General features: G+C 48.5%; 1 protein-coding gene and 1 long non-coding RNA gene across 8 annotated transcripts in view; one reads left to right on the forward strand and one right to left on the reverse strand.

The window, feature by feature from the left end:
• Psd4 (pleckstrin and Sec7 domain containing 4) overlaps positions 1-26705 on the reverse strand; it is a 74749-nt gene that overhangs the window by 34672 nt on the left and 13372 nt on the right. For 2 of the 7 annotated variants that reach the window (XM_021662998.2, XM_021662996.2), the window contains exons 2-16: positions 20801-21829; positions 19017-19125; positions 18233-18593; positions 16585-16761; positions 16059-16139; positions 15820-15932; positions 15600-15658; positions 15312-15401; positions 14271-14314; positions 13745-13905; positions 12520-12590; positions 12074-12237; positions 11495-11639; positions 11085-11228; positions 8323-9956 (exon numbers count right to left, since the gene is read on the reverse strand). In XM_021662998.2, the coding sequence (XP_021518673.1) occupies positions 9699-9956; positions 11085-11228; positions 11495-11639; positions 12074-12237; positions 12520-12590; positions 13745-13905; positions 14271-14314; positions 15312-15401; positions 15600-15658; positions 15820-15932; positions 16059-16139; positions 16585-16761; positions 18233-18593; positions 19017-19125; positions 20801-21718 (2895 nt within the window). In that variant the 5' untranslated portion in view covers positions 21719-21829 and the 3' untranslated portion in view covers positions 8323-9698. Of the gene's footprint in view, positions 1-8322; positions 9957-11084; positions 11229-11494; positions 11640-12073; positions 12238-12519; positions 12591-13744; positions 13906-14270; positions 14315-15311; positions 15402-15599; positions 15659-15819; positions 15933-16058; positions 16140-16584; positions 16762-18232; positions 18594-19016; positions 19126-20800; positions 22931-26705 lie in introns of those variants that run through there. The other 5 variants (XM_021663000.2, XM_021662999.2, XM_060389673.1 and 2 more) reach the window with 4 other exon arrangements.
• Positions 18405-20166, forward strand: LOC132655846 (uncharacterized). The gene is made up of 3 exons (XR_009593742.1): positions 18405-18519; positions 19182-19307; positions 19544-20166. It is a non-coding gene; the product is annotated as an uncharacterized LOC132655846 (long non-coding RNA).

Below are 26705 nucleotides of genomic sequence, written 5' to 3' on the forward strand. Positions count from 1 at the left end.
CCTGTGGCAATGGGCCAGGCTGGGGAGTGAAGCACTGCCTGCGGCTCTCCCAGGGAAATGTGATTTCCCTTGAGTGAAGCGGACTATGCAGCGTGGAAATTGGCTCTTTTCTGAGCGAGCAGCCGCTGTTGCTGCGAAGTCGGGGTGGGCTTGGCCCACAGGAGGCTGAGTTGGCCCCTGGAGTGAGCCGGGAGCAGCCATGTGCTGAGAACTCATTAGGGATAAATCAAACTAGTAACAGCATGAAGCCAACACCCGCCCCCTCATCAAGCCTCCCTTCCCACCCTCTCCCCTCTCTGAGATCCCCTGCTCCCTCCTTTTCTTCCACAATTTCCTCTCCAATGGACTTCTCCCCAGAGCCAGGCCACCTTTCCTCAGTTAAGGCCACTGTCCTCCCACCCCACGCCAGGGCACCTTCCCATAACTAGCAGATCCTCCCAGAAGCAGGGCACCTCCCCCAGGCATGGCTCTCCCCACCCAGTCTAGGGACCCTGATCCCCTGCCAAGGGTGTCCTTCCCACAGCCCTGCCATTTTCAAATCCTCCCTAGGGCATCCTCTCCTCAACTAAGACACACCTTACCACCTAGTTTCAGGAGTGCTTGCACACACACACACACACACACACACACACACACACCTTCTCCTAAAACTCCAGGAACTAATGAGAAAGTTGTTCATTCAGAAATACAGCATTTTTGGTTTTGTCTATTTACTTACTTTTTCAATAGAGGCCAAGATCCTGATCACAAATGTCACTGACAGTTCCAGGCCCCACTAGGAGCATGGACAGGAAGCTCACATCCTAGAGCCCTGTATCTTTCCACCACTAAGGTGGCTCTGCCCCATCCCTTTTAGCCTCTGTCCTAACAGTGTTCCTGCCGGCCCAGAGCAGGGAGGTTCCCAGCTGTGGGCAGCATTAGTTCCTCTGACACTCGTGTCCCTGGGGAGGTGAGAGAACCCAGAAGACTTACTTGCTGAGGGAGGAAAAGAAATTGTCCATAAAATGAATGAGCTTGATCAGAAAGTAAACCTGCTTTCCACCAGGGCAGAACAGAATCAGAAAGGGAACTGAGATAGGAGGGTGGGAAGTGGGGGTGAGGAGCGCAGGTCTGGCCTTCTGTCTCTGGGAGAGAAGGTCAGGAGGTGTTTACTGTAACAGTGAGACAGTTTCTACCCTGAATTGCCTCTGGCTGATAAGGGGACTACAGTCTCCTTTGTCTTATTTCTGGGTGTCATGAGAACTTGTTAGCTATTGTTTCAAGATGGTCTTTACCTAGTTTCCTTTGGTGAAAAGACTTTGCTAAATGAACCCAGGCACAGAGTTTAGAGGGTGGCTGGCTTCTGTCCCCTCTGGCTGGCATTCTTTCTCAGTTCCTTCTGACTTCCCTCAGAGTGGTGTTTTCCTTGAGCCTTTGATGGGATTGCAGTAGAGTTGGTAAAACCTGACCTTCTTGGGCAAGCCTCTTCTAAATTTGCAAATAGTTTTCTATCCATCAAATAAATATTGTATTTCTATGTCTGGGTGTTTGTTTTGTTCTTTACTTTTTGAGACATGGTCTCTGTTCCTTGAACTTGTTGTATAGCTTACAATGACCTTGACCTCTTGATCTTCCTGCCTCTACCTCCTGGTTATATGTGTGGCAACACATCCATATTTGGAATGTGGCTTTTGTTTGGGATGGCTTCTGGTGCCCCACCTACCCAGACTTGGGCTTAATTTGTGTAACTACAGCCAGACTTCTAAAGGATGCTGGGATGGGGCAGAAGCTAGGGAACCCTGGCTTGACATAATCTATCGAAGCAGGAACGTGAAGATTCTGCTTCCACTCTTGTTAACTCATCAGTCCACTCATTTAGAAGTCTTCCATGAATCACCTGCAATGGAGCAATTTCCTTTGGCAAACACATGAGAAACAATAACAAAACAAACAAAACAAAAACCCCAAGATAAACCAAATAGGAATTATCACACATATACTCCAAAAAGAACAAAAATCCTAGTGTTTAGAAATGGGAATTTTACACAATCATAGAGCCAAACAGGAAAGTAATGAAAACCACAAGGAATACATATAGTTGAAAGCCTCTCAGCTGCTTCAGGCCTCTGGGAAACTGACTGCCTCCTTCTGCTGGCCACCAGGGGCAGTGCCTGTAAGCTTGCCTCTGCAGATGACCCAGAGAGGGAGCAGGGAAGCTCCTTGGCTAAGGATGTGTAGCTTAGTGGAAGAATGCTTGCCTACCACATAGGACTTCTGAGCTCAATCCTTAGTATTAGAAAAATAAAACGATGTCATCGTCATTTCCCAAATGCCCACCTGGCCATTCTAACCATCCTTTTTGGTCTTGTCCTAACTCTAGCTCATGGGAAAAGCTGGCACTTAGGCCCTTAGACTGAGCCCACTTAGACTTTCTTCTTCGTTCTTGAACCTGGGTAAGGAAATGGGAGAAGGACCATCACAGGTTGTAAACAACACAACACAAGATGGATGTCCCTTCCTGCATCATTTTACTGGTACACCGTCCCTCATCTTCCCTGGCCACAGGCCCATATCACTGGAGAGAATACAGTGAGATTAGGAGAACCAGTGGGGAGCTAGAGATGACAAGCTCAGCAAAGGAGAAAAAGTGTGTGTGGTGAGTAGAATATGGAGTGGAGATATCACCTAGCAGTGAGTTTCAGGACTCCGGAGGATGGTGACAGTGATAGGGCCTGAAGACAAGCCCTGCCTCCATGATTGCCCACTCCTCTCACATGTGCTTTATCAGGACTCTACTTGGAAGATGGAGGGAGGTTACTTAAAAGCTAGAACATAAGGATTTGGAGAGTTGCAGCCCCCAGAGGCCCTGGGTGAGAGAGCAAAGGACTTAGAGGAGGGGGAGCAGGTGCCTTCTCTCAGCAGCCAGCCAGGGAGGGGCTTTGTGGGGTGGGGGTGGCCAGACCCAGGCCAAGGCTGAGGATCCATCTGAGCATGTCGACTGCTAAGGAGGAGTAGAGGTGGGGGAAGGGGAGGGCGGGGAGGTGAATAAATAATAGGAAATAAAACTTCATGAAGCAGAAAATAAAAGGCAGATTATACAGATGTGGCAATTTGAAGGATCATTGCCTCTGTCCTCTTTTTAACTGCTGCATCTGGAGTTTTGAAGGCAGCTTATCCTCTCCCTCCCTCTGCCAGGTCCCTGCCTGGCTGAGGCCCCCACAGGGCCAAGGCACATGTGGGGACAGGAACCTCAAACTCCTCTGCTGGTGGCCTTTCCTAGGAAATGTGTGGCTGCCCAGCCTTGAGCAAGCCTGCTGGGTCAGGGCAGTGTGTGAGAGGCTAGGTGAGTTGTTTAGGGGTGAAGCTCTGAGCCAGGCATGGGTGTGGCCTTGTCTGGGAATGACAAGTAGCAGTTGTGAATTCAGCATGTGCAAGGAGCAGGTAGGTTATAACAAGTATGGGGACATGTGGGATTGGCAGGCCAACCTGAGTGGTCAGAAGCAGCATGAGAATCTATGGTCAGCATGAGGACACAGCCTCTAGCAAAGAGGGTGTTGGAGGATGGAGACAGAGAGTTCATGCAGTTTCTTCCCTCTATTCATCTAAATTCATTTGTTAAGCTTTAATTTGACACTGTGCCAGGTGCTATATAAATAGACATGGTCTTTGCCCTTAAGGAATTTTCAGACTAACCCCCCCCACACTGACACTTTGTTTATTTTATTTTAAATAATAATGTATTCCCCATGTTGTTCCATGGAGAATTTGAGACAGCTCACAGGAAATGCATGTAGTAAATTAGTTAGATATGAATAATAATAATAATAATAAAAAAATTGAGATCACAGAAAATATACCAGGGTAGGAAGTGGGTCTTGAGTGGTAGCAGAGCTGGTTTAGTTGGCCTTGAGTCTTCCAGCTGTGGACTGAAAAGGTGACCATAGTCACAGAGCTGGGTCTCATTCAGTGTCTGGTTCTCAGGAGAAGTACTATTCCGATAGTATTTGGGGCTTTAAAGGAAATTATTCACCTTGCCCCTGATAAAAGGAAGCTAAGTGAGATTGAGTCCCTCAAAGACACAGCAGCCAATCCAGGCTCAATTTCCCATAGTGGATGCCTATGGTAACATCCACCAGGAACAGCCAAGATGGACACTCCCAGGCTCTGCCCAGTGGGAGCACAAAGATTCAGAACATCTTGAGCAAAGAAGGTCTCAATGCTCTCTCTCCTGTTCCTCACCACTGGGACATTATTTGGAGCACAGACATAGGAGACAGACAAGGTCAGGGTCTCAAGGGAGATACTAGTAGATGAAATCAAGGTTTCAAGCTAGATCCAACCCAAGGTTAAAGTGGGGAATGAATACAGGAAGAAAGAGGGGCTAGGACACATGGGCAGCATGGCCTACATAGTTCAGATGAGGGAGGTGTCTCTTCCCTGTCCAACCTTGTGGCAGGTCCTAGACAGAAACAAAGATCCACAAGGCAAAGAGCCACTGGGTAACAATACTTTTGTGTTCCAAGGTATTGTGTTTCAAAGCTGGGGAAGAATTATCTCAGAATAATTCCTAGTATGGGGAGTCAGAAGACAATTCTTGGAGAGACGAAGCTAAGTCCAATTGTGTGTGTGTGGGTAGTAAATGACATCTACCGAGTGCTCTATACTTCCAGAAAGATGTACTGAATAGGGATGTCTTATAGACAGAACTCCAGGCCCAAAATTCAGATGAATAAGGTTCCCTTCAGAGACACTTCCCCCAAGTTCTTCTGAAAGTCCAATGAGTCAGCCAACGAGGGCCTCTGAGGGTGCATGGTCCTTGTAGAGAGCTGAGTTTAAAGCAGAAACAAATAGGAAAGGACCATAGGAGGAAGAAGCCCTGAGGAGTGCTGACAGGCCCAGGAGTAAAGGATTTTTTTTTTTTTTTTGAGATGTGTTTTCTTTGACACTACAGACCCTTGAAAGGCCCTTGAAAAGTGGTTCCTCTTAGAGCAGAGAGCTGAGAGCTGGGTAGGGGACACAGAGAAGGAAAACATGGGAAAAGATAAAGAAAGGGAATAATTTATTTCAGAGTAACTGTAGGAGACCCGAGGAGTACTTGGTTGGGGGAGTGGCATGTAGGTTTTTTTCCTAAGTTTGTCCAATCATGCAGTCTTTCAGTGTTTGCAAATTCTCAGCCCGTGTCTTTTGGATGATCCTGGCCTCACTCACGCCATCTCTAAAGGTGGAACTGGTTTAAATTATTGACTCAGGTATGGACCCACAGCTGCTAACTCAGACAGACTCATGGATTTGGGATGGATCTTCCAGGAAGGAGATAAGTATTATTTATTAGATTTGTACTGCCAGGATCTACAGGGGTCCTCCTTGTATCCTTCAGGTTGTTCCTACCTTCTAGGTCAGGATATGGCACCTCAGAGGAATAAGAGAAAAACTTCATCTGTGTTCTAAACATGGACACAGATACTGTTAAGGCCTATACAAGACAAAATTCATTACCTGCAACCTCTGGGCAGAGGGAAAGTCAAGTGTAGAGGACCAATTCCAAACAAGATGGCTGTTTGAAGCCAATGCCAGGAGGAGGCAAGGAGGCTTGAGGTGATGCAGAGAGGCTCCAAGCTAATAGTTAACCTGGCAGGCACTGTGTGAGGTGTTTACGTGCACCATTCCACTCCCTCTTCTGTGAAGTAAGTAGTGTTATTGTCCCTATGTTTTGGAGAAGCAAATAGAAATCTAAGAGGCAGAATAACTGGCCCACAGCCATTCAGCTAACAAAAGCAAAGCAAAGCAAAGCAAAACTAAACATCATGCAGCAGGGATTCAACCTGAGGCGGCCTGATTGTAGGGCCTCAGTGTAGTACACACAGATCATGTGGCCTACAGGGTCAAAGGCTGCTTGGTGTGAGTTTGGATGAAGGCTGAGAAGACAATGTATTTGCTGACTGAAGGTCATGGATGGTTTTAGTGGGTGTTTCACAGAGGGGCTAGGGAGGAAAGGAAGAAAAGAAGAGAGCCGGGTAGAAATGTGGATCAGACAAGGAAGAAGCAGCTGGTAAGGCCCAGCCACCCTGGAAATTCATCACAAACAGGAGGAAGAACAATGACAGTAATAGGAAGCAACAGTCCAAGGAAGGCTTTTTGTCCTTTTCATCTTGTTGGTGTCACTGGAAGGCATCTGCCAGGCAACATAATGGGATGGATAGAAAGTGAGCCAACTGAGGGATGGAGAGAGGTCCATGCTGGCCCTGTAATCACAGCATACAAGCACCATCCTTTCTTCAGGAGAGAAAAAAAGAGACGAGCAGGTAACTGGGTAAGCCAGTTAAATGGTGAGGCACACTGGCAGCCAGAAAAGCTAGAGGCAAAGGTGTTGCCAGGGAGTGATGCAGACTGGCTACTAGAGTGCACTGGGAAGACCAGGCTGCTCCAAGACTGTAGACTTTATATTTTATATATTTTACAAATTTATTTATGTATTTATATTTGTCTTTACATTTTGCCCCTATTTTTACATTTAAAAAGTTTTGAAATAATTTAGACATATGTAAAAATTGCAAAAGTGGGATCATGGTTTGGCCCTATTCCTTGGCCTTACTTATTCATCTCATTTTTGTTTTGTTGTTTGAGACAAATGAAGCCCAGGCTTGCCTGGAACTTATTCTGTAGCCAAGAAACTTGCTTTGTAGCTGGCCTGGACTCATGGTAATCCTTTTACATCACCTTCCAGGTGCTGGGATTGCAGGCATGAGGCAGAGCCACCATGACTGGCTCATCCCTCTAAAAGCAAGCCACACCCCTGGTGGTCCTGTGCTTAAAACACTGCACTGTGCAAAAGCCACACTTGATTATATTCAAAATCCTTCTCTCTCCAGGTTCTGTGTCCCCTGACACTTGGCCCATTTCCTCTGGCCCTTTTTTTTCTGACCTTCTACCTGCTTTCAACTCCCACATAGTTCCCTTGTCTCTAGTTGTATAAGACACGGAGCTCCTTAAAGGAGAGGGTCCAGGCCTCAGGCCACAGTGATTTTAATCTTGCATGATGGCCGACAACAAATGAATGCCCCTTACAGAAAGCTATCAGAGCAGGGACGTAGGAAATCAGGAAGAGGTTACATCAGATATCACCCTGGGTTATATAGTAGTCCCTAGGGTCCTGGGACTAAGCTCCCTTAGATGGAAGAAGGGCTGGGGTACAAAGCAACCCTCTTGCAGGAGCTGCACTCATGACTAGGAGCTTTTGCCATCTATCCTCGTCTTCCTGGAGAAGGTGGGCTCTTACAGCACATAGGTGGAAAATAGACCTTTCCATCCCTGGGACTGTCAGTGGGGCTCACTCAGCTTTCTGTTCCTGGCAATTAGGTGCAGTCTGAGGGGAGCTCTTGGCTTCCTCCATAAAGCTGGAAAAAGATACCAGCATCTCAAGCCTTTGCCAGGGATAGTTTTCCTCATATAGTGAGAGCCATAGCTTGAGTCACTGTAAGTTTGAAGACAAGGAAGAGTCTGGTTAACAAGCTGGGCTCTTTAGGTAAGCATCTGACCTGCCCAGTGATTGGGAGGTGTGTGCTTGCCCTCCAGTGGCCACATGTTAGAACTGCAGCCCAACAATCACATCAACTCTGCTCACTGCTCAGGTTGACAAGCCAGACACGATGGACCAGGTGATCAGTCTCCCAACTCCAAAGGCATCCAAATGAGATAAATGTTCTATATGAGCAAAGGAGTGGGTCACTCACAATGTGGACAAACCTTTACTTTTTAGTTTGGCATTAGAAATTAGGATGAACCGTTAATGAGGACAAAGAGCACACTGACATCCACTTAGCCTGTAAGCCTCCATCCTGGGCCATGTCATATCTACCTATGCTAAGTTTTCTTCTCAATACAATGAGACACTTGGACTCATGTGTGGCCGTTAAATTCTGTTAAAATGTCTGAGTTGCTTAAGAACTTTCAAACATGTGTACACATCAACCTGACAGGCCTACTGAGTCAGGTGAGGCAGGAATAGGAATAGATGTTTCACCAGAAGGATAAAGTGCATCTTAATACTGGCAGCTGGGAAACAGTGGGTAAGACTGACAATTCATGAGGTCAGGGACATCTTGTTCATTTCAAACCCCCTAGTACTGGGCATTTGTGAAATGAAAAGAAAAAAAAAAACAATGAAAAAAATTTGAGGTTCAGTAGCTTGTAACTGTGTATCATGGTACATACATGAATGCAAAGAGCCCTCTATACACATACACAAGCATATTATCACACAAAGGCAAAGGAAGATGTAGCCTGCCACACTGAAGGTGGCCCTAGCTACCTGACACCCTGTTTCTCACACACTTAGACATATGCTTCTTTGGTAGGCTCTATTTATTGCACACCCATTGGGTGCCTGGGCCAGCCCCAGGCCCTGGCCAGAGACTCCCCTGGTCCACAGGACTAGCTCCACTTGGTGGAGCTCCAAGCCCCCAGAGTTGTAACAAGCATTATTGGAGGGGAGGATGTGTGGCCCAGCAGGAAGGCAGGAGAGGCACCATGTCAGCTAAAGGGTGGGCAAGCAGAGGCCCCCAGTTGGCCAGAAATCTCTTTGCACACATGGCTGAACAGAGACAATGGTGGCTGCTCCCAGAGCCTAGCCTCCTCCTCCTCACAGGCACAGCCCTAAGTCTCCAAGTCTCCAGAGCCTCCCCTGGAGAACAGGCATACCTGGGAAGAAGCCAAAAGAAGTACAAGGGGATTCCCCAAGGCAGGGCAGCAAAGCCCTGGGAGTTGCCTGGGAATGAGAAATAGGTCCTGACACTCTCAGGAATGCAGCTTTGAGGGGCATCGAGGGTGGGGGTGTCTGCAGAAAGCGGTGTCCCAAATCTGGCTAAGAACCCAGGTCTCCAATCTCCACCTCCACCGCCTGGCAGACTCCCAACAGTTAGCACTCTTTCACCCCCTCTCCCTCCACAGTGGTCTACACTTGAAGAGCCAGTCTCATTGCCCTCAGGAAACAAAGGCTTCTTGTTCCAAGAGTTCTCCAAAGAACACAAGAGGGCCCCACTCCTGACCCGGGCTCAGGCCACAGGCTCTGCTCTGCTGATTAACACCTGGGCATGCGGTGTTCTTATCTGCACACACCCCCTCCAGGGGGTACTGGCTGATGGTAGCCAGAAGATCAGAAGCTTGGGGCCCCACAGCCTACTTGAGCCCTGAACCTGCCAAGGCCTTTGATATAAAGCTGCCTTCTAGTGGGTCATGCTGTAGAAACATTGCTCCCTGGGTCAAAAGATGCTGGTTAGGAATTCCTGAGAGATCCTGCCCTGCCTGTCCTCCTGGGACCTTCCCTTGCTAGGTTGTCTAATTCCCAAAGCAAGACTGTTCCCAGTGATGTAGCTGTCCTGGCTAGACTGCCTCAAGCTACCTCCCAGAAACCCAGGTTCACTTGTGTCCAGGAAATGAAACTGCTCTGTTTCTTAGGGATGGAGGCCATATGGGACAAACTCTGCAAGTGGAGCCATGTCCTCACTCAACTTTGCTCATGAATGGTCAGGGATGGGCTGATGGAGGAACTGCCATGGAGGATAGTGAGCAAGTATGGCAGGATTAAAAACGTTCTAAAGAGCCAGAGAATGGGTGACACAGGAACGTGAGCCCTGGCCTTCATCACAGAAAGGGGGGATGCCTCATCCCTCATCATGGTCCTGGCAACAGCAGGTGCTGGTGTCTGTGGGATGGCAATGGCTTCACAGCTGATTGCGGTTTCTCTTGGGAATGATCTTCCTGTATGTTCTGCGCTCGGAGATGTTGCGTTTTACCTTGGCCGTAGTAGGGGCCTCATCCTGGTGCAGGGATGGGCTTGAGTGAGACTTCTTTAGGCTGGGTTTGGAATCCTGAGTGCCTTCAGCTTCCTTCCCAAGCTGATCTTCCCACATAGCCAGGTCCCCCAAAGGAAAGTGTAGCCGGGCCACCAGAAGCTGCACGTATGTCTCATATCGAGTTTTCTACAACATATAACCACACTTTAGCACAGTCCTGACTCCTGAAGGGCAGACAGTTCAGAGGTGTTTGAAGCTATGGCAGTAGAGGGACAGCTCCTAAGCTTCTACTGGGGTCGAGCCACACCTCAGAACAACTGGCATCTGTGGAACAGGATGCTGACAACCCCCATCGGCTTATACAATTCAGGCCTCTGTGACTAGTATACCACTATCTGGAATACTATTCTAGATTCACAATCCCACTGGCCCCAACCTGGGCAGTTAGCTGGGTGTGAATTATTTTCATGTGCTTTATAAAGGATGAATTGGTCAATGGATAAAAGGCCCAATTGGGTTGTGATAAGGACAAACTGGGTCTTTACCTTACCCAAAGACCTCTGGGAAGTGGGCAGTCATCGTTATGAAGACAACCAATAAGGCAAAAGGATGAGCAGTGACTCTGCAAGCTAGGGAGGGAGTGGGCTACAAAAGGGCCAGGTGGGCATGAGCAGGAAGCCTATTGATGATGCCCCCTAGGTCTCCACCTCCAGATGCTGTCTGACTCACTCTTCCTACATTGTACCTTGCCAAGCCACCTTCCTTTCTTGTGGGTCTTTACCCTGATCAGTGTCTTTGATGCCTCAGAAGCCAGTACTTGGCATTAGGGTCCCAGATTGTGCACTGAATCAAGGCCATGGCAGAACAGGAGTGTATGTAGATGGGGAGACTAAGATGAATAAAATCAACTCCAATTGAGACCGTGTGTGAGGTGCATGTGTGACTTGAGGTTGAACTAACCAGGCTTCAGTTCTTTCATCTATAAACGAAGGTTATAGACTATATTATACTAATGTTACCTATCCTAGAATTGTTAATTGAGATAATCCTTGCAGGCAATAAAAGCATTAGGAGGGATAATACAGTATCTAGTTTTTTCATCTTAGGGAAAGCTAAATATACTCCTAAGAGAGTAAAGTATCCTGTAAGTGTTCTTGGGATGGAAGGCAAAGGGTGCTGACAGACCCCACTCACTTTGCGTCTGTTCCTGCATGCTTTTGTGCCCCAAGCCTTCCTGGTTCCTAGCCAGGAGAGGGCGACAGAGAATCCAGCAAATAGGAGGGCTGGCCAGGGCAAAGACAGCACGCAGCTCACCTCGTGCTCCAGATACTCCTTCCGCAAGCGGTACTCCTCCAGCTCACGGCTGCGGCCCCGTCGCTCCGGCAGCTTCCTCTGCAAATCCAGCAAGTCATCAGAGGCAGCATCTAGGCAGTTCTCGTGGGAACGATGCTGCTCCTCCTAGATAGAAGACAAAAGAGAAGGAGAAACTGACCCTGTCTTCCTAATCCTCACTGTTCCCTTCCTCTCTCAAACTTCTGATCCAGGTTGTGCAGCCCCTCTCCCCAACTCCGGTTCCTGGTGCAGAGCGCTGCCCCTCCCCCAGTCTGCCCCATGCCTAGTGCTCTGCTTGAATCACCTCCTCCCTCCTGCTGGGTGTCTACCCAGGATGCCCTGCATCCTCTTCTGCCCTCCCCACACCCCTTGTTATTGAGGAGAGGTAGTACCAGGGAGCTCTGGGCCGGGCTCATGGGCAGGATGGGCCTCACGAATCTGCGCTGGGAGCCCACTGCGGCTGGAAATGGGGGTGCTGAGTGTGTGGCAGCCGCCAAGTTGATGCGTGCGATCCAGGAGGCCATTTCCTTGGCAGTGCTGCAGGCAAAGGAGGTCATGTGTCCTGAGGAGTGTCATCCTATCATCTGCCTCCCCTCACACCTCTACTGCTTCCCCAAGCCAGAAGCCCCAAATTAGTAGGGGTGAGGGGTAGGGGGTGACTGAGTTTTATCTGTCAGAGGAAAATCCAGGATAGAAATAGAGTTTATATCAAGTGCCCAGAACAGTCTCGGGGGCATTCTAACATCTTCTGTTAGTATCTTCTGTTAAGGAAGAGGGTAGTGCATTAACCAAGGGACTGCAAGGAGTCAGAGCATCCCCAGCACCTTTCTGTCTGCATCCCCCAGCACAGAATTTGAAGGTTTCCCGGTCTCGGTAGTAGGGTAGTAGCTCTGTCCAGTCAGGGTTGGGACCAGCAGACACTGCTTGTCAACACTGAGCCTGGCCACTTCCCTCCTGCTGTAGGGACTCACGGTGCCTGAAAGAGGTAGAGCCGCCAGTCTGCTGTCCGAAGCTGGAAGACATGTGGCTTCTTGGTGTAGTGGGTAGCCGGGCTGGCTAGCGAGTGGTGCACTCCCACGGGCTCATCCACCATATGTCCCACTAAACTCTCTCCATCCAGCCAGTGGCCTTCTCCCTGCCACAGACACAGGGGCTCAGTGAAAAGGTTATCAGCTGCTCACCTACCCCACAGTTCTGGACTTCTCCTTGAAGACCCCATTAGCTGGATTTTACATAGCACTTTAACAACTGGCATGCTTCCAGAATAATGCCGTTCCCATCAACTTTACACTCCTAAAGATGCTGTAACTAGTGTCCTAAGATACCTTTCCCAGTCTAAAAAGGGTTCCCTCCTTCCCCGCCTTCTTCACCCCGGCCCTAGAAGGTCAGCAGTCGGTGCTGTTGACTCCCTTCCTACCTTCAGGAAGTAGAGAGCCATCCCTCTCAGCAAGGTGTGAAACATCTTCCAGCCTCGCTTGCCCCATGGCGCTGTCCCAAGGGGAGACACAAAAAGGTGGGTGGTGGCACTACATCCAGATATACTCAATACATGTATGCTCAGAGTTCTGGCACCCAGTCCCCCGCAAGGAGGCATGTGAGTACACAGAGGTCACCAACAAAAGAAAACACATACAACCAAAATGCACATCCAAAGTCTTCATGCACAGAAACAAAACCAGAGAACTACTGACATATAAATGTTCATGCACAGAAACAAAACCAGAGAACTACTGACATATAAATGTTCATGCACAGAAACAAAACCAGAGAACTACTGACATATAAATGTTCATGCACAGAAACAAAACCAGAGAACTACTGACATATAAATGTTCATGCAGACCAGCTCTCCCTGAATCTCAGGTGCACGTACTTAGGCACAAATCATTCTACTCAGACCCCTTCCTACAAACTGATGTGTTTGCCCACTCAGGGAGCACATGGAGACCACCCCTAACATCTCTTCCTAATTTCCTCATCCCAGCCTTGTAGGGTAAAACCTGTTCTAAGCTCCTGGCCAGAGGGAGGCCTGGTTTCCTGTGATCATCCTTGGGAGCCCCATTCAGGACAGTGCTGGCCACCACATAGGTTCTAGAGTAGCTTACAGGGATTACTGCTGGTCAGGCAGCTGCCAAGCTCAAGAGCTTTCAATTGCCCTGGGATGAGCCTCAATGTCAATGTAGTAGATTTTGTCCCTGCCATCCCCTTTCAAACATACCATATTCGGAGTGGATTCTGTAGTGCTCTTTGCTCTGTAAGGGGTGTACTCAGACAATATAGAAATTCAAACCCTCTTATCTTACAAGATCATTCAGGTACCAACATTTGCCAGCACCTCCCTTATTCCTGTCCCTTAGCCAGTCCTCAGAACCAAACCCCAAACATCTCTACCTCCTGCTGCCCCCATACTCAACACAGCCCCCTTCCACCTTCATTTGAGACACTGGTGTGCTTGTGTAGTCATGGCTTTAGCACACGGTGCTGGGGCCTGGGAATAACCAGACCTGATTTGTTCAGCATTCAGTTACCATACAGGAAGAAAACGCAGGTTGCTCATTCTTCTGTGTACCACAATATAGGGCAAGGTCCCTAAGTAGACCTGTCCCTACATACACCTTTGTTCCCAGGCAGCAGATACTCACTCTTCTTGCCATCGGCATCGTGGTGCATCTTCCGAGCCAGGATGCCTTGCTTGTAGGTGGGCATTGTGGGGTCATGAGCCATCTGGAGGAAGGGACTGCTTATCTTGCCAGCTGATGCACAGGGCTGATCCTTTTCAGGTCTGGCTGCATCTTCTTCATCTCTGATGGCAGAGAATCAGGTTGGGAATGCTGGTGGGCAAGTGCCCTCCGCCTCTTGGGGGTTCAGCACCATCTTTTAATGTGGAGGAACCATGATATGAGCCCCCTTAAGGAAAATCTTCTCAAAAGCCAATCCATTCATCCCTGCTATATGTACCACCTCTTCCCTCTCATCAACCTTGGCTTCTCCAGTGTCACCCAAGTTCCTCTGCCCTCCCCTACACTGGCCCAGCGCCCTGCCTCTGACACCACCCACTCAGAGGGAGGACTCTGTAGTCCCCTCAGTTCCTCCAGTTCTCAGGTGGGAAACAGGTTCAGAGGCAGTGATGAGGGCAAGAAGCAGAGGGAAGGAGGATGTCTCACTTACACAGCCCACTCAAGCTTCTCACTTCGGATAGACCAGTAGAGGGCCTGGGAGAGAAGCATGCATATGAACAGAGGATTGATTGACTCATTTTGTTGGCACACATCTGTGGCCATATGTACCACCTCTTCCCTCTACACCATCATAGCTGTCCTTCTCCCAAGCAGGCAGCATTCATGAACCATTTATCCATCTGTCCACCCATCCATCCCTGTGCCTGATACCGGAGACATAAAGATATGAAAGTAGCCAAGACCATTGCACAAGTCTAGTAAATTCTAAACTAGTCCTTTGAGAGAGAATATCACTTATCCACATACAGTTTTCTCCAAGGGTATCTGACAGAGAAGAAAATGGCTAAACAACACAAAAACATATTTGGTAAATGAAGGAGTGAATGCTGGGTTAGAACTTTGAAGTAATGTCCAGGTGGATTATTATAGATGCATCTTGCTTGCTTTTGTAGCACTTGCTGTTCCTCTCAAGGTACTTGGTATATAGGAAATGTCCAATAAATGATTACTAAGTCAATGAAAGAGCCAGTGGTCCAATTGCTTATGAGGCATGTGTGAGCCAGGAAGAGTGCATGGCACCTGACAGCTTTCATTTCATCTTGATAATGATACCGTGAGGTAGTCATTTCCCCCAAAAGGAACTTGAGTTGACCAAGGGGCATGCTGCTTAAGCCTAGGATTCAAATCAGGAACACCCAGGTCCCAAGCCTGAGCTCAGGATTTTCCTTACATGGAACTTTATGTCTCATACATTCAATCAATACACTAGCATTTGTCAGACTTCAAAGGGGTAACAATCCCCTGAGAATATAACAAAACATTTTCAGATGCATATAGTATGGCTCTATAGGTCCAGGGGTGTCAATTTGCACAGCCAAAAAATCCCAAGATACCACTGACACTACCGGACAGGGATACACAGGCAAACATTGTTCTATAAAGACCTTTTATCTAAGTCACATGTGAGCACTTATTTGCCCTTGGAACTAGAGAGTTCCAGGCTGCAGACAGAGAAGACAGGGAGCCGTACCTTCAGCAGCTCCTTGGGGAAGTTCCCACCATCCTGCAGGCCATTCAAGTTGGTTATGAATTCCTGACAGCTCATGCTCTTTCCAATGTTCTGTGGCCATGGAGAAGTGGGGCAGTTTGAACATGCCACCCTGATAGAATATACCCCCAGGAAGTCACTGGAGAACTCCAGGGCCCTGCCCTGACATATTCTCGGTCTCTGGTCCTTTCTTCCCCTCACCATGCCAGATCTTCCCCCCATCCCCCACACAGGCCCCTCCATCAGTGCTCTAGGTGCTCCACGTCTTACCTGTCCATGTAGGTCTGTGTTAAGGAGCATGATGGCACAGGTCAAAGTGTGTATGGAATCTGTCCCAGAGAGGCAAGTACAGAGCTCATTGGAATCTGGACCACACTAAGGGTGACATCCTCCCACCCACCCTATTTCTCTACAGCCCCAATACACTCACAGGGCTGCTGCCCAATGAATCCCCAAAGTCCTGCCTCACCCTCAGACCCACACTCCATACCTACTGAGGGGAAGGCTCCAGGATTGCAGTAATGGAAGCGTTTTGAAAACTGGTAGAGAATTCGTTCCCTCTCCTGAGTCTCTCCACTGAGCACCAGGGCCTGGAGGAAACCACTGCCCAAGAAGGCCAAGATTGAACAGAGCCACACATTCCAGGAATTTGAGACCACTGCCCTGCAACTGTCCCTAACCACCCCACACACTCGACTCCTGCCTCCTCAGAGGGCCAGGATGTCTTACCGGAGGGCTCTGTCCAGGCTCTGACCTTCAAAGTGGAAAAAGGACAAGTACGCCTCAGCCACAGCCCTGCTGAAGTCATTGCTGCAGAAGACAATGGAGATAAAGATGGTGCTGGGATCAGGCTGGGGATCTGTAGGCACAGAGGGGCCCCAGGATGGCAAGAGATAAATAAGTACAACCAGGCTAGGTGCCAGGTCCCAAGAGAACAGTCAGTGGCTAGCCTGCCCTTCTACTTGGGTCAGTGTTACCTGTAGTAGGCCATGTAGAGTCTGGGGCAGGCAAGGGGAGGTGTCAGGGGTGTGGAGAAGAAGTGTTTTAAGAGAGACAGAGAAGAAGGTGGAGCTGGCCAAGAATGGGTGTGGAGAGGTAAGCTGGCATGGGGAGGAGCTAGGACAGACCTAAGGTAGATAAGGGAAACAAAGGGCTGATAGGTCAGGGAAAGAGCAAGAGTGGGATGGCCTGGTAGGAAGCCTATGGGTAGCTCCCTCCTGCACTGTCTCACCCGTGTATCTCAGAAGCCTCTTACTTCTTTTGTAGGTGGGCAGCCACTTCAGACTTCCGGAAACCATTCAGCTGATAGAGGCGCAATGCTAGGTTCCAGGCCCCCTTGTCATTTCTGATGTTATTAGCCAACTTGTTTCCAGATGATGGCCTCCGGAATTCCTCTGGAGATTGAGCTTGGGGCATGAGGCTCTCAGGAAGCCTAGAAAAATCAACTTGTGTCCTCAGGCTCACGTTTGTGGTGGATATGCATGTCACATGTTCTCCAAGCCCATGGGAAGTGGCCAGAGCTCAGGATTAGAACTACAACTCTTGCAATGTGCAGAAGCTGAACCCAGGTCCTCAGCATGGAGAGACAGGGTCAAACTCAGCCTGGCCTGGCCTAGCTGGGACCAGGATCTCAGAGATGAGGTACTAAAACAAGACCCACAGGACAGAGCCACGCTGCTGCTACACTTCCCGAAGGTGACCACAAAGATGTTTCAAGCTTGTCTCATCTCGAGTGGCAGGTGGAGCCCTTTGACGACTTCAGTGGTGTGCTGTCCACCCAGGATGAGGTTAGTGTCTTGGCTAATTTTATGTCAACTTGACACAAGTGGTCTGAAAGGAGGGAACCTTAATTGTCAAAAATCCCCCATAAGATCCAGCTGTAAGGCATTTTCTCTCTTAGTGATTGATCGGGGAGGGCCCAGCCCATGATGGCTGGTGCTATCCCAGGACTAGTGGTCCTGTGTTTGACAAGAAAGGAAGCTGCGCCAAACCATGGAAGCAAGCCGGTAAGCAGCACCCCTCCATGGCTTCTGCATCAGCTCCTGCCTCCAGGATCCTGCCTTGTTTGAGTTCCTGTTCTGATTTCCTTTAATGATGAACAGTGATGTGGAAGTGTGAGCAGAAACAAAACAAACCCTTTCCTTCCTAAGTTTCTTTGGTCATGATGTTTCATCACAGCTCCAGAAATTTTAACTAATACAAGTAGCATTATTTCTCTCATCTGCAGCTATTCTCACATATCTCCAAGCCCCAGCATCAGCCCCATCCCACATAAGCTGTAAGGTGTGAAGATCAAGCTGAGAACAGGGAGCCAGGCTCACTTTAGCAATGGCAAAAACTGGGGGAGTCAGAGTAAGTTTCGGATTTACCCTTTCCCTGGCCTAACAGCTCTTACCATAAGACTGGCTGGTGACCTGTACGATAGGCATATGCAGACCCGGGTAATCCTCACCACAGAGAACACCTGAAACTAAAATTCTCAATTCCAGCCCCACCTGACTCCTATTACCCTGAAACCCTACTCCCTAGTTCCCACCCACAATCCTCCAAGCCTTCACAGGGCTCTAGTCAGTTCCCCAAACATCTCGCCTTCCTCTCCTGGTGTCTAGCTGGGGACACTAATGATTCTACTTCTATATGTTTAAGTCTTGACTCTTAACTTTCTGATCTGTGTGTTTTTAAACATTCCAGTTTTCTGAAACTATTCATATAATCAATCCTGTTTTATCATAGGAGACTGAAACAAACTGAAATACACTCGTTAATCAATCCTATTTTATCATGGAGACTGAAATAAACATTAGCACATTAAATTCAGTGTGCATTTCTTATACCCCACCCAAACTAGGCTGTTTTTATTACAATGAAATTAGGAGCCCAGGACTAGTTGGCCTGAGACTCACCCTTCTGCAGAAGTCAAGTGAACTTGGTGCTGGGCAGCTGGAGCTTCTTCAGTCCTGGCTGTGTCTTCATACTCCACCTCCTGCCTTAGGTTTGGGACCTCTGCTGTCTCCTCTTTTTTCAGGGAACTTAACTCTAATTCATCCTTCTCCAGGAGTGAAGGGTGGGAGGCATCTTTTGGCCACTTGAGATTGCAGAGCTGAACCTGTGAACCACCTTCCTGGGAAGACACAGGGCTGGGCCTGGGGCCAGAGCCTCTGCCCTCAGTTTCTGGGGAGCCAGACTCCAGGTGAGACACTTGGCTTCCCCAGGGGGCCAAGGTACAGGGCATGGGCTCCTGGAAACAGCCAGCATCCCTCTCACCTGTGGAATGGCAGGAATGAGCATGCTCAGGGCTGGAGACAGGAAACAGCTGGCTGCTGCCTCCAGCCCTCCTTCCCTCAAGTACTTCCCCAGCACTGGGCAGGATGTCCTGTCCTGCGGCAAACAGTGATCTCTCCCTGTCTATCTGGTGGCAGCTCCCAGGACTCCAGTCCCCAGATAGCTCAGGGCTCAGGGCTTGCTGAGCTAGCAAGACTCAAGCATTAAAATGCTGTATCTTCTCTATAGCCCTTCACTGTATAAGTATTGGAAAGCTCATTTTATGTATGAAGGCACAGAAGAATTAATCCTAAGCATGTCTGGCTCCAACACAGTACAACGAATCCAACAAAGACTTCTGCCTCCACTCTGAGTCCCAGAAGCCTTCCATCACTCAGTTTCCCAGATCCCCACATTGGGTCTCACCTCTGTTCTGGGAGATAAGAAGCTCCTGGGGCCAGGAAGAATCTTCTGTCTGCAGGTTCTCAAGTATGGGTGGAGCCAGGTCAGAGAGGCTTTGGGGTGTCTGTGAGTCCTGGAAACAAGAGAAATGAATGATGTTAAGACTATATGGAAGCCCTTCCCTCCTAGAACTCCTTCCTCCCAGAACCCATGGAAACAGTCTGGGTCCTCCGTTCAGAACTGTGATTGGGAGAAGCACTGCACCACAGAAACCTTGGCAATCAGTGGGTTCATGGTTCTTCACAGAGGGAGAAGGTAAGACACAGAGGGAAAGACACTTGCCCAAGGCTGTACAGGATGTGTGGTGGCAGGTCTAAGGTCAAATCCAAAGTTCTGTGATTCCTGGATGGATTCATGGTCCACAGAGGGTGCTTTAGGTGAGCCTGGACTAAGATCGTCTTCCCCAGAAGTATGAAATAAGAGACCCTTGATCTGGCTATGAAATTGTTCCAGGCCTTTTCCACACCTCATAAGACCCTTCCTCCTTACAGGCTGTTCCCACCCCAGATGGGGTCTGTTGTAGAAAGGATGATGGCCATCTCCTCCTGGGTGGAGTTCCCAGGCTTCCCTCTAAGAAAGGAAAACCTTGGAAGAAGATCCTGGGACAAGTATCTCTAGCGACTGCCTCTGATCACCATTGTTCTTTGGGAATGGAGAGATTAGGAGATTACAACAATCTTCTGTCATCTTGAGCTGCCCTTGTCTCTAAAGCAGAGAATTTCTGGGAAAACTGTCCCCCTGACTGCATCACATAACTTGTGACAAACCCTGATTGATATCAAGGCTCCTATGTCATTGTTGTAAGGGCTGATCTATCGACCCTGCACAATGAAAATGAAGGATCCTGAGCTGAAAGTAAAAAGATGCTGAAATCTCTCAAAAGAGAAGACAAGATTCCTAAAATAGCTCTCTGGAGGCTGCTCAGGCTGCTCTGTGACAGCCAGAGATTCCTGGGAAGTAGAAAGGAGGATCCCAGAATGACTTGGACCATGAAGGGAAGGGCTGCCTGTTTTCTAAGTCAGTTCTTCTAGTCTTACTTAGCTCCTTGGAGCTGGTGACATGGAGATTCCAGGACTCAACTGCATCTGTGTTCCAAATGGCATTGTTGTACTGATAAAACCTCCCATTATTCTGAAGTCTACATGAGTCAGTCTTTATGAGAGTATGTGTCTGTGTGCATCTGTGTATGAGTGTGTGCCTGTATGTGTCTGCATATGTCCATGTCTCTCTCTCTTCCCCTCCTTCCTGTGTGTGTGTGTGTGCGCGCGTGTGCGCGCGTGCGTGTGCGTGTGTGGTGTTTACAGATGAGTATGTCCAGTTTGGAGAATACAGAGGCTGATGTTAGTGTCCTCTTGTGTGGCTCTCTGTGGAGAGAGTATTTTTTTTCAGACAGAGTATCTCTTACTAAACCTGAGGCTTGCTATTTTGGCTAGATTGGCTGGCCATTGAGATCCTGGGCTTCTCCTGTCTCCACTCTCTTCCCTGCAGTGTTGGGTTACAGGTGTACATTGACACACCCAGCTTGTACATGGAATTTGGGGACCCAAACTCAGGTCCTCAAGCTGGCATTTTATCCACTCAGCCATCTCCCCAGTGACACACACACTGGCAACTTTGGTGTTCTTTTATCTCAGATCCCCCAAAACTCTATCTTTTGAACACTGTCCCATGTATGATTCCCCCCCCCCCAAGGCCCTTCCTGCCATGTTCCCAGCCCAGCCCTCAGATGGCTTTCTCGGATAACTTACCTCACCCTTCTGATCAAGAGGTACTGTGGGAGCTTCTTCAGTGGACCCCAAGGCCATGCAAGGGTGCATCTTATAGGGAGGCACAGGGAATGGAGGGGTGGTGCACCCACCATGGTCAGCAGTGTTGCTCCCCAAACACAGCTCACTTCCTGGCCTCCAGAGCCCTGTGCCTTCTTGGAGTGGAGAATCCAGAGTTTCAGGACTGTGAGGCCAGGTCTTCCCATCTGGGTACCCCCAGGAAAAGCATTCCCCTTCAGCACTGGTGTCTGAGCAAGGGCTCTCCAGGAAGAGAGGATTGTCAAAGAAGATGCTATCCTCCTCAGCACCCCACTCTGGGGAGGAGCCTGGCATTTGCCCTTTCGGCCAGGTCTGGTTCTCCTCTTCAGGCCCACTGCTGTCATCCTCAGGGTCTTCATCCGCCGTGGGCAGGCTGGGGCTCAGGTCCACATCACCAAGGAAGTCCTTAGAAGATGGAGGGATGCAACACCTCAGTTCTGCTCTGAGTCCCTCTGTTTTCTCCAGCTCCTCCTCGAGGTCCAGGACACACATCTGGGCCTGCAGGATGCCAGCCCAGAACACCACCTGTGTGGATGAGCTCTGATTCTGCTGTGGACTCCCCAAAGGGCAGCTGTCCCCTACTGACCTCAGTGATGCTGGAGTCTTCCTGGCCTCCCCCTGAAAAGAGCAGTCTTCCAGGCGAGTGGGCTCCATGCCAGAGTTACCATGATGAGCATCAGGCCTGGTGGACTGAGGGGGGTCAAAGGGCCAGGCGTATTCCTGGCAAGGTTCATCAGGGCCTGGATGGCTACATATCTCACTTGGACATGTCCCTGGGCAGGGCTGTAGGTTATCTTCCAAGCAAATGTTGAGAAATTCCATGTGTCTGAGGTGGTCCAGGGGTCTGTTGTCACCCATCATCCACAGAGGGAAAGTTGAGCAGAAGCCCTTGGTAGTGTCTGTTTTCACAATCCCATTTCATGAATTAGTAGGTGCATAAGGCAAGGAGGGAACTGGAAAACCACATGCAGCCTGTAAATGCCCAAAGTGAGTGCAGGTTAGAGAGGGACTATAAGCCACTAAAGTCTTGTTCCCAAAGTGCTAGACACACCAGAACTCATGCCTGGGATGATCTGCCAAAGAACCCTGCCCTCTCATCCCTGCAAGACATGCCTTGTGGCCTCACAACCTCAAATTGGCATCAGAATGGCACTTATTCCAAAGACTCTCATCTGTTGGCTGAAGGATTCCCATGTGGCTCCGCACAAAGAGAAGCATCGGTCAAATCAGGGCTTTCTTTTGGGAGTTTAGTTTAGACAATGAAGAGACAGAGGGAGGTACATCAGAAACAGCTAGAGCACCTGAGGGCAGCAGAAAACGGAAAAGACATGTAAGTGAGAATGTGCAAGAGTCAGACATAGGCTATGGAGGCAAGAGAAAGGAACAAGTTCACAGGAGCAGCAGGCACCAGGAGAGCAAAGCCATGGCCTGCCTCCTTTCTCAAGGTTTGAGTCCTGTTTGTGGGCCTTCACATTCACAAGGCCATCTCCTAAGCTGCTTCCTTATGTGCTATGCACAGTTGTACAACTTAAGGCAGAAGCACTGAAGGGCTCCCCACTCAGTCTCATGAAGGAGAAGCTTTAGCCCTTCTGTCCCACCAAGGAGTATCACACTTGTTTCATAAAGGGGAGAGTCTTGACTTCCAGAGAGGGTGAGACCAGGAAGCAATGGCCACATGTGCTTGAGGCTTCAAATGTGAAGCAAGCTTTCTGGTACATCCATGACTCCCTGTAGCAGTGGAGACCAGTCCTCATCAGACGCATCCAAGGAACATATGAGAATGTTGCTGTGAGTCTCCACCATCTGTGTGAAATGCAAGCTTAGCTGGTTGTCAGAGTGGCCCTGATCGTCTTAGTGACTGGCCTGTTTAAATCTACTGGACACTGAAACTCATGATCTGTGGCCAGTTTCCCTCTTGTGCTGCTTCCAGGAAGTGCAGAGGAAAGCACACAGATGTATGACATGTATTTGTAGTTAAACACCTCTTGTTTCATCAAATGCTTCTTTATTTTTCTCTTGTCTCACTTTCTTCTAACATAATTCTTGAAAGACTGTAGGTGTGCTTGCAAGCTCCTGACATGGGAAAACAGAGTATGAATGAACATGTGAGATGAGTTCCCAGCCTACAACTACAGCTGACTCTCACACAGCCAAGAATGACAGCCCCTTCTATGTGTCCAGCTAGATATGCCCATCTTCTCTACCATACATATAACCTGGCACCTGGAAGATAACTATACACTTGTTGCCTTCCTATCACACAGACAAGGAAGCCACAGTCTGAGCCGGGCTTGTCGACCCAGAGCTGGAAACAGAGGCCCAGCTCTGACTTCAGAGCCCTGCCTTTCATTCCATGATATGCTCATCCCTCTCCTGCTGAAGAAACTTCCCCCTGAGTCACAGTAGTGTGTTACCCAGCTGGTCATCCCTAACATCACTCTCTCTGGAGCCTTTCTAGACCTTAAACTATGTTCCTCCTCCAGGCAGGTGGTAAAGAGGGTGGGATGTGTTTTACCTGAAGTGTAGTGCCCCAAGAATATATAAGAAACCCATGGCGTCAGTTCAATTCCTCCATGCCAAGCAGTAGAAAGTGTGGGGATGAATGAATGGCCACAGGCCTTGGAGCTACCCCTCCTTGCAACTGAGAGATGAGTGGATGAGTCATCCCTGTGACTGAGGGTCACTTATAAAAGACCCCACCTCAGAGGAAAGCTGCCACATGGTCAGCCCAGGCTTGGACTACTCGTTGATGCTAATCCTCAGCGCTTACACGCTAAGGCTGGGTGGCATCTACATACTCTTCAAGATCACTTAAAGGATGTGGCTTTGCCTGCAACTGCCAGAGAGAGATGAGGTGGGGCTAACATGTACATCAGTCTCCTCATCTGCAAAGTCTCCTCCTGAAAGACTGGAACATAGAGCCCCGAGCTGGGTTTTCCCTTTTCACTCTGTCCTGACACCACATTCCTTGCTTTATTATGAACCTGGAGTTGCTCAGTAATAATAAAGTTCTGGAATTTTAGCATCCTGAGAAAGGACCCTGACCAGGCTTCAAGTCCCTCTATCATTTAGTGATAAATCAGTCCCTCCCAAAGACAGAGTTCAGAAAAGAAGAGCCACTGTCTTTAACTTTATCTCTGAGTCAAATGAATTGAAATTAGCCTCGCCTGTCAGTCTTCTCTGGATGTTGTAGGTTGGCCTCCACTCATCACCCTTGCTTCTGTCTCTCATCACATCTCCAACCCCAGACTGTAGGCTGAGAACTTACAACCTTTGCTATCTCTGTCAAAGGCAAGATAGGTGAACTTGTCCCTATGCAGCTACTCATTTCTGCCCTCACTGTTCTCTGTGTAAGAGGCCTCAGACAGTCCTACTTCCAATAGGAAACTGACAAATATACCTCAGAACCCACTATAGTCTGGGCCCTCAAAGGCCTATGCATCGGGCTTGTCTCCAGCTGGCACTAGTAGGTGGCACTAGAGACTTTGTAAGACCTCCTCTGGGAAGGCATGTCTATGAAGGGGACGGGCCATGAGCTGAATGGCTTTGCTCTGCCATGTGCTTCATACCATGATCTGATGCCTTGCCCCAAAATAGTTGGGCCAGTCAGCCATGGGCTAGAACCTTCACAACTGTGACCTTTACAACTGTGAGCCAAAACATAGTTTTGATATGCTCTCATGTTAGCGAGTTTCCTAAATCATAATCATCACCCTTGGGCCTGCCTTATAGAAAATGATCAAGTCAAAGATGAACATGGAATATCCATGTTAAAGCCTCCTCAAGTAAACAGACCATAGGGCACAATAAATAACGGGGACAAATGATCCACACTGAAGCTAGAGAAGGATGGAGAGAAGCACTTGGTTACAGGTGCTAGATTAGGCGTCAGTGAAGCCCCACCCTCCCTTTCTTCCCAGACCCCAAGGCAGGGCTTCAGACCCTCCTTTTCCCAGCTAAGGCCTGATCCCTGTGTATCTGCCTGGCTCTTTTCCTGTGTGTAGTCCCTTCTCTTTTCCTCATTCTCTGACCCCCATACATCACATCTTAATGTGTTTCTGCCTCTAAGTCCCATCTAACCATGTAGCCAGGATGACTCACTCTCACTATGGAATTCATTTGACAAGACATGTGCATGTGTTCTCTTGGGAATAGAAATGAGGCACCAAAACCTAGATGGTGTCCCATGTTTCTCTTATCAAGTAGGTACTTATACATACATACATACATACATACATACATGCATGTACGTGCATAAAGCACCAATAATGGCATATGTGTGTGGTACCATGGGCATCACGGAATACTGGGTTTTATTGGGTTTGCCTTCCCAGAAGAAATCCAGTATTTCTCCCTGAAGTTTTCAAAGATGGGGGTGTGGTAGGGTATGAGAGAAATTATAATTTTCTAGAGACCAAAGAGGAGAGAGTAGATCCCTGAAGTCTGGTATATGAAAGACCTAGGGAGAGAAGAGTCTAGGAGGACAAGGGAAATTGGGGTAAAGGGGCAGAAAGGGGAGTTAAGAAAGCTCAAAGCCAACTGGTTGGCATGTTGTTTGACTGGGCCAACATTCTTTTAAAGCAATTAAAGTCAACCTGACTGCATTCCACATTGCTCTATTTCAGTGTTCAACTCTCAGTGTTTACTCAAAGGGCTCTTGTTGCCTGGAGTAAGCACGGAAAATTCTTACTTCTCCTGAGCTTCCTATTCACTGTGGAGACTCTCAGTACTGGGTGGGGGATCATGCTCTCCGCAGTGCAACCCTCAGATTTCTTGGAATCATATCATTATTCTTTAGTTCAAGTCTGGTTTTGACCTGAGATGTTCAGGTCTCTCTCTACAATCCCAGAGCTCAGGTGAGCCTCAGTCCCTGGAGGTCAGGACATATGGAAGGCGTACACCTTCACGGTAGGGTTGCCAGTTAGTGGATAAACATGTGATGGAGCCGGGCGCATGGATGACAGAGTATTTGTCTATCATGTCCAAGACCATGAGTTGATACCCAATAATGTTTTCAAAAGAATGAAAAACAAAACAATAATCCAGCACTCCCAATGTCTGTGACATGCTTGAAAAAAACCCTACTATTTGGATGTTTATTTATCAAACATCCAAATTTAACTGGGTATTCTATGTTTTATTTGACAACCCAATGCCATGGGAGAAGGTACAGATAATAGTCTCTAGCCCCTGCAAACAGACTACTTATCCAGCTGTATAGCCAAGAGCTCATCTCTCACCAGGCACCCCGTAAATGAAGCAAAGAAAACACCCCTTCTTTCTAACAAAAAAGCTAAGGTTTGGAGGGGTTCACAGAGTTTTCTAGGTAGCTCAGCAAACACATGAGAGCTGAGGTTCCAACCCAGGCGTGAGGCTCCTCTAGACAATACTCTTATTTATTCCCACCCACAAGTCCGTGTGTCTCTTCCTTTTTTTTTTTTTTTTTTTTTTTTTTTAGCTTTTCAATATTCCTCCATGAATGGGCAGGATAGATGACCTGAAGGGTTTAGTCCTTCTGATGGCCATCATAGCTGCCCTTGCAGTCATCTGGGGTGAAATCTGAGACCAGCCTTTTTTCTCTGGGTGAAGAAAGGCATCTCCTAGACAGAAGCAATCCAGTAACAAAAGAGCAGAGCACATGCATGAATTAGGCAGGCATCCTCCACCCCTTTCTTACATGTATTGTGTTTGTGTGAGGATAACTTAGGGAAATCAGTACTCTCCTTCCACCAGTTGGATCCCAGGGATAGAGCTCTGGTCTTTGGGCTTGGTGGCAAGCTCCTTTACTGGCTAAACTATTTGACCATCCCAGTAAAATCTTTTTTGAAATCTCTCATCTCAGGTACTG

The sequence above is a fragment of the Meriones unguiculatus genome, chromosome 8 (assembly GCF_030254825.1).
Source record: "Meriones unguiculatus strain TT.TT164.6M chromosome 8, Bangor_MerUng_6.1, whole genome shotgun sequence".
In the NCBI taxonomy this organism is placed as follows: Eukaryota; Metazoa; Chordata; class Mammalia; order Rodentia; family Muridae; genus Meriones; species Meriones unguiculatus.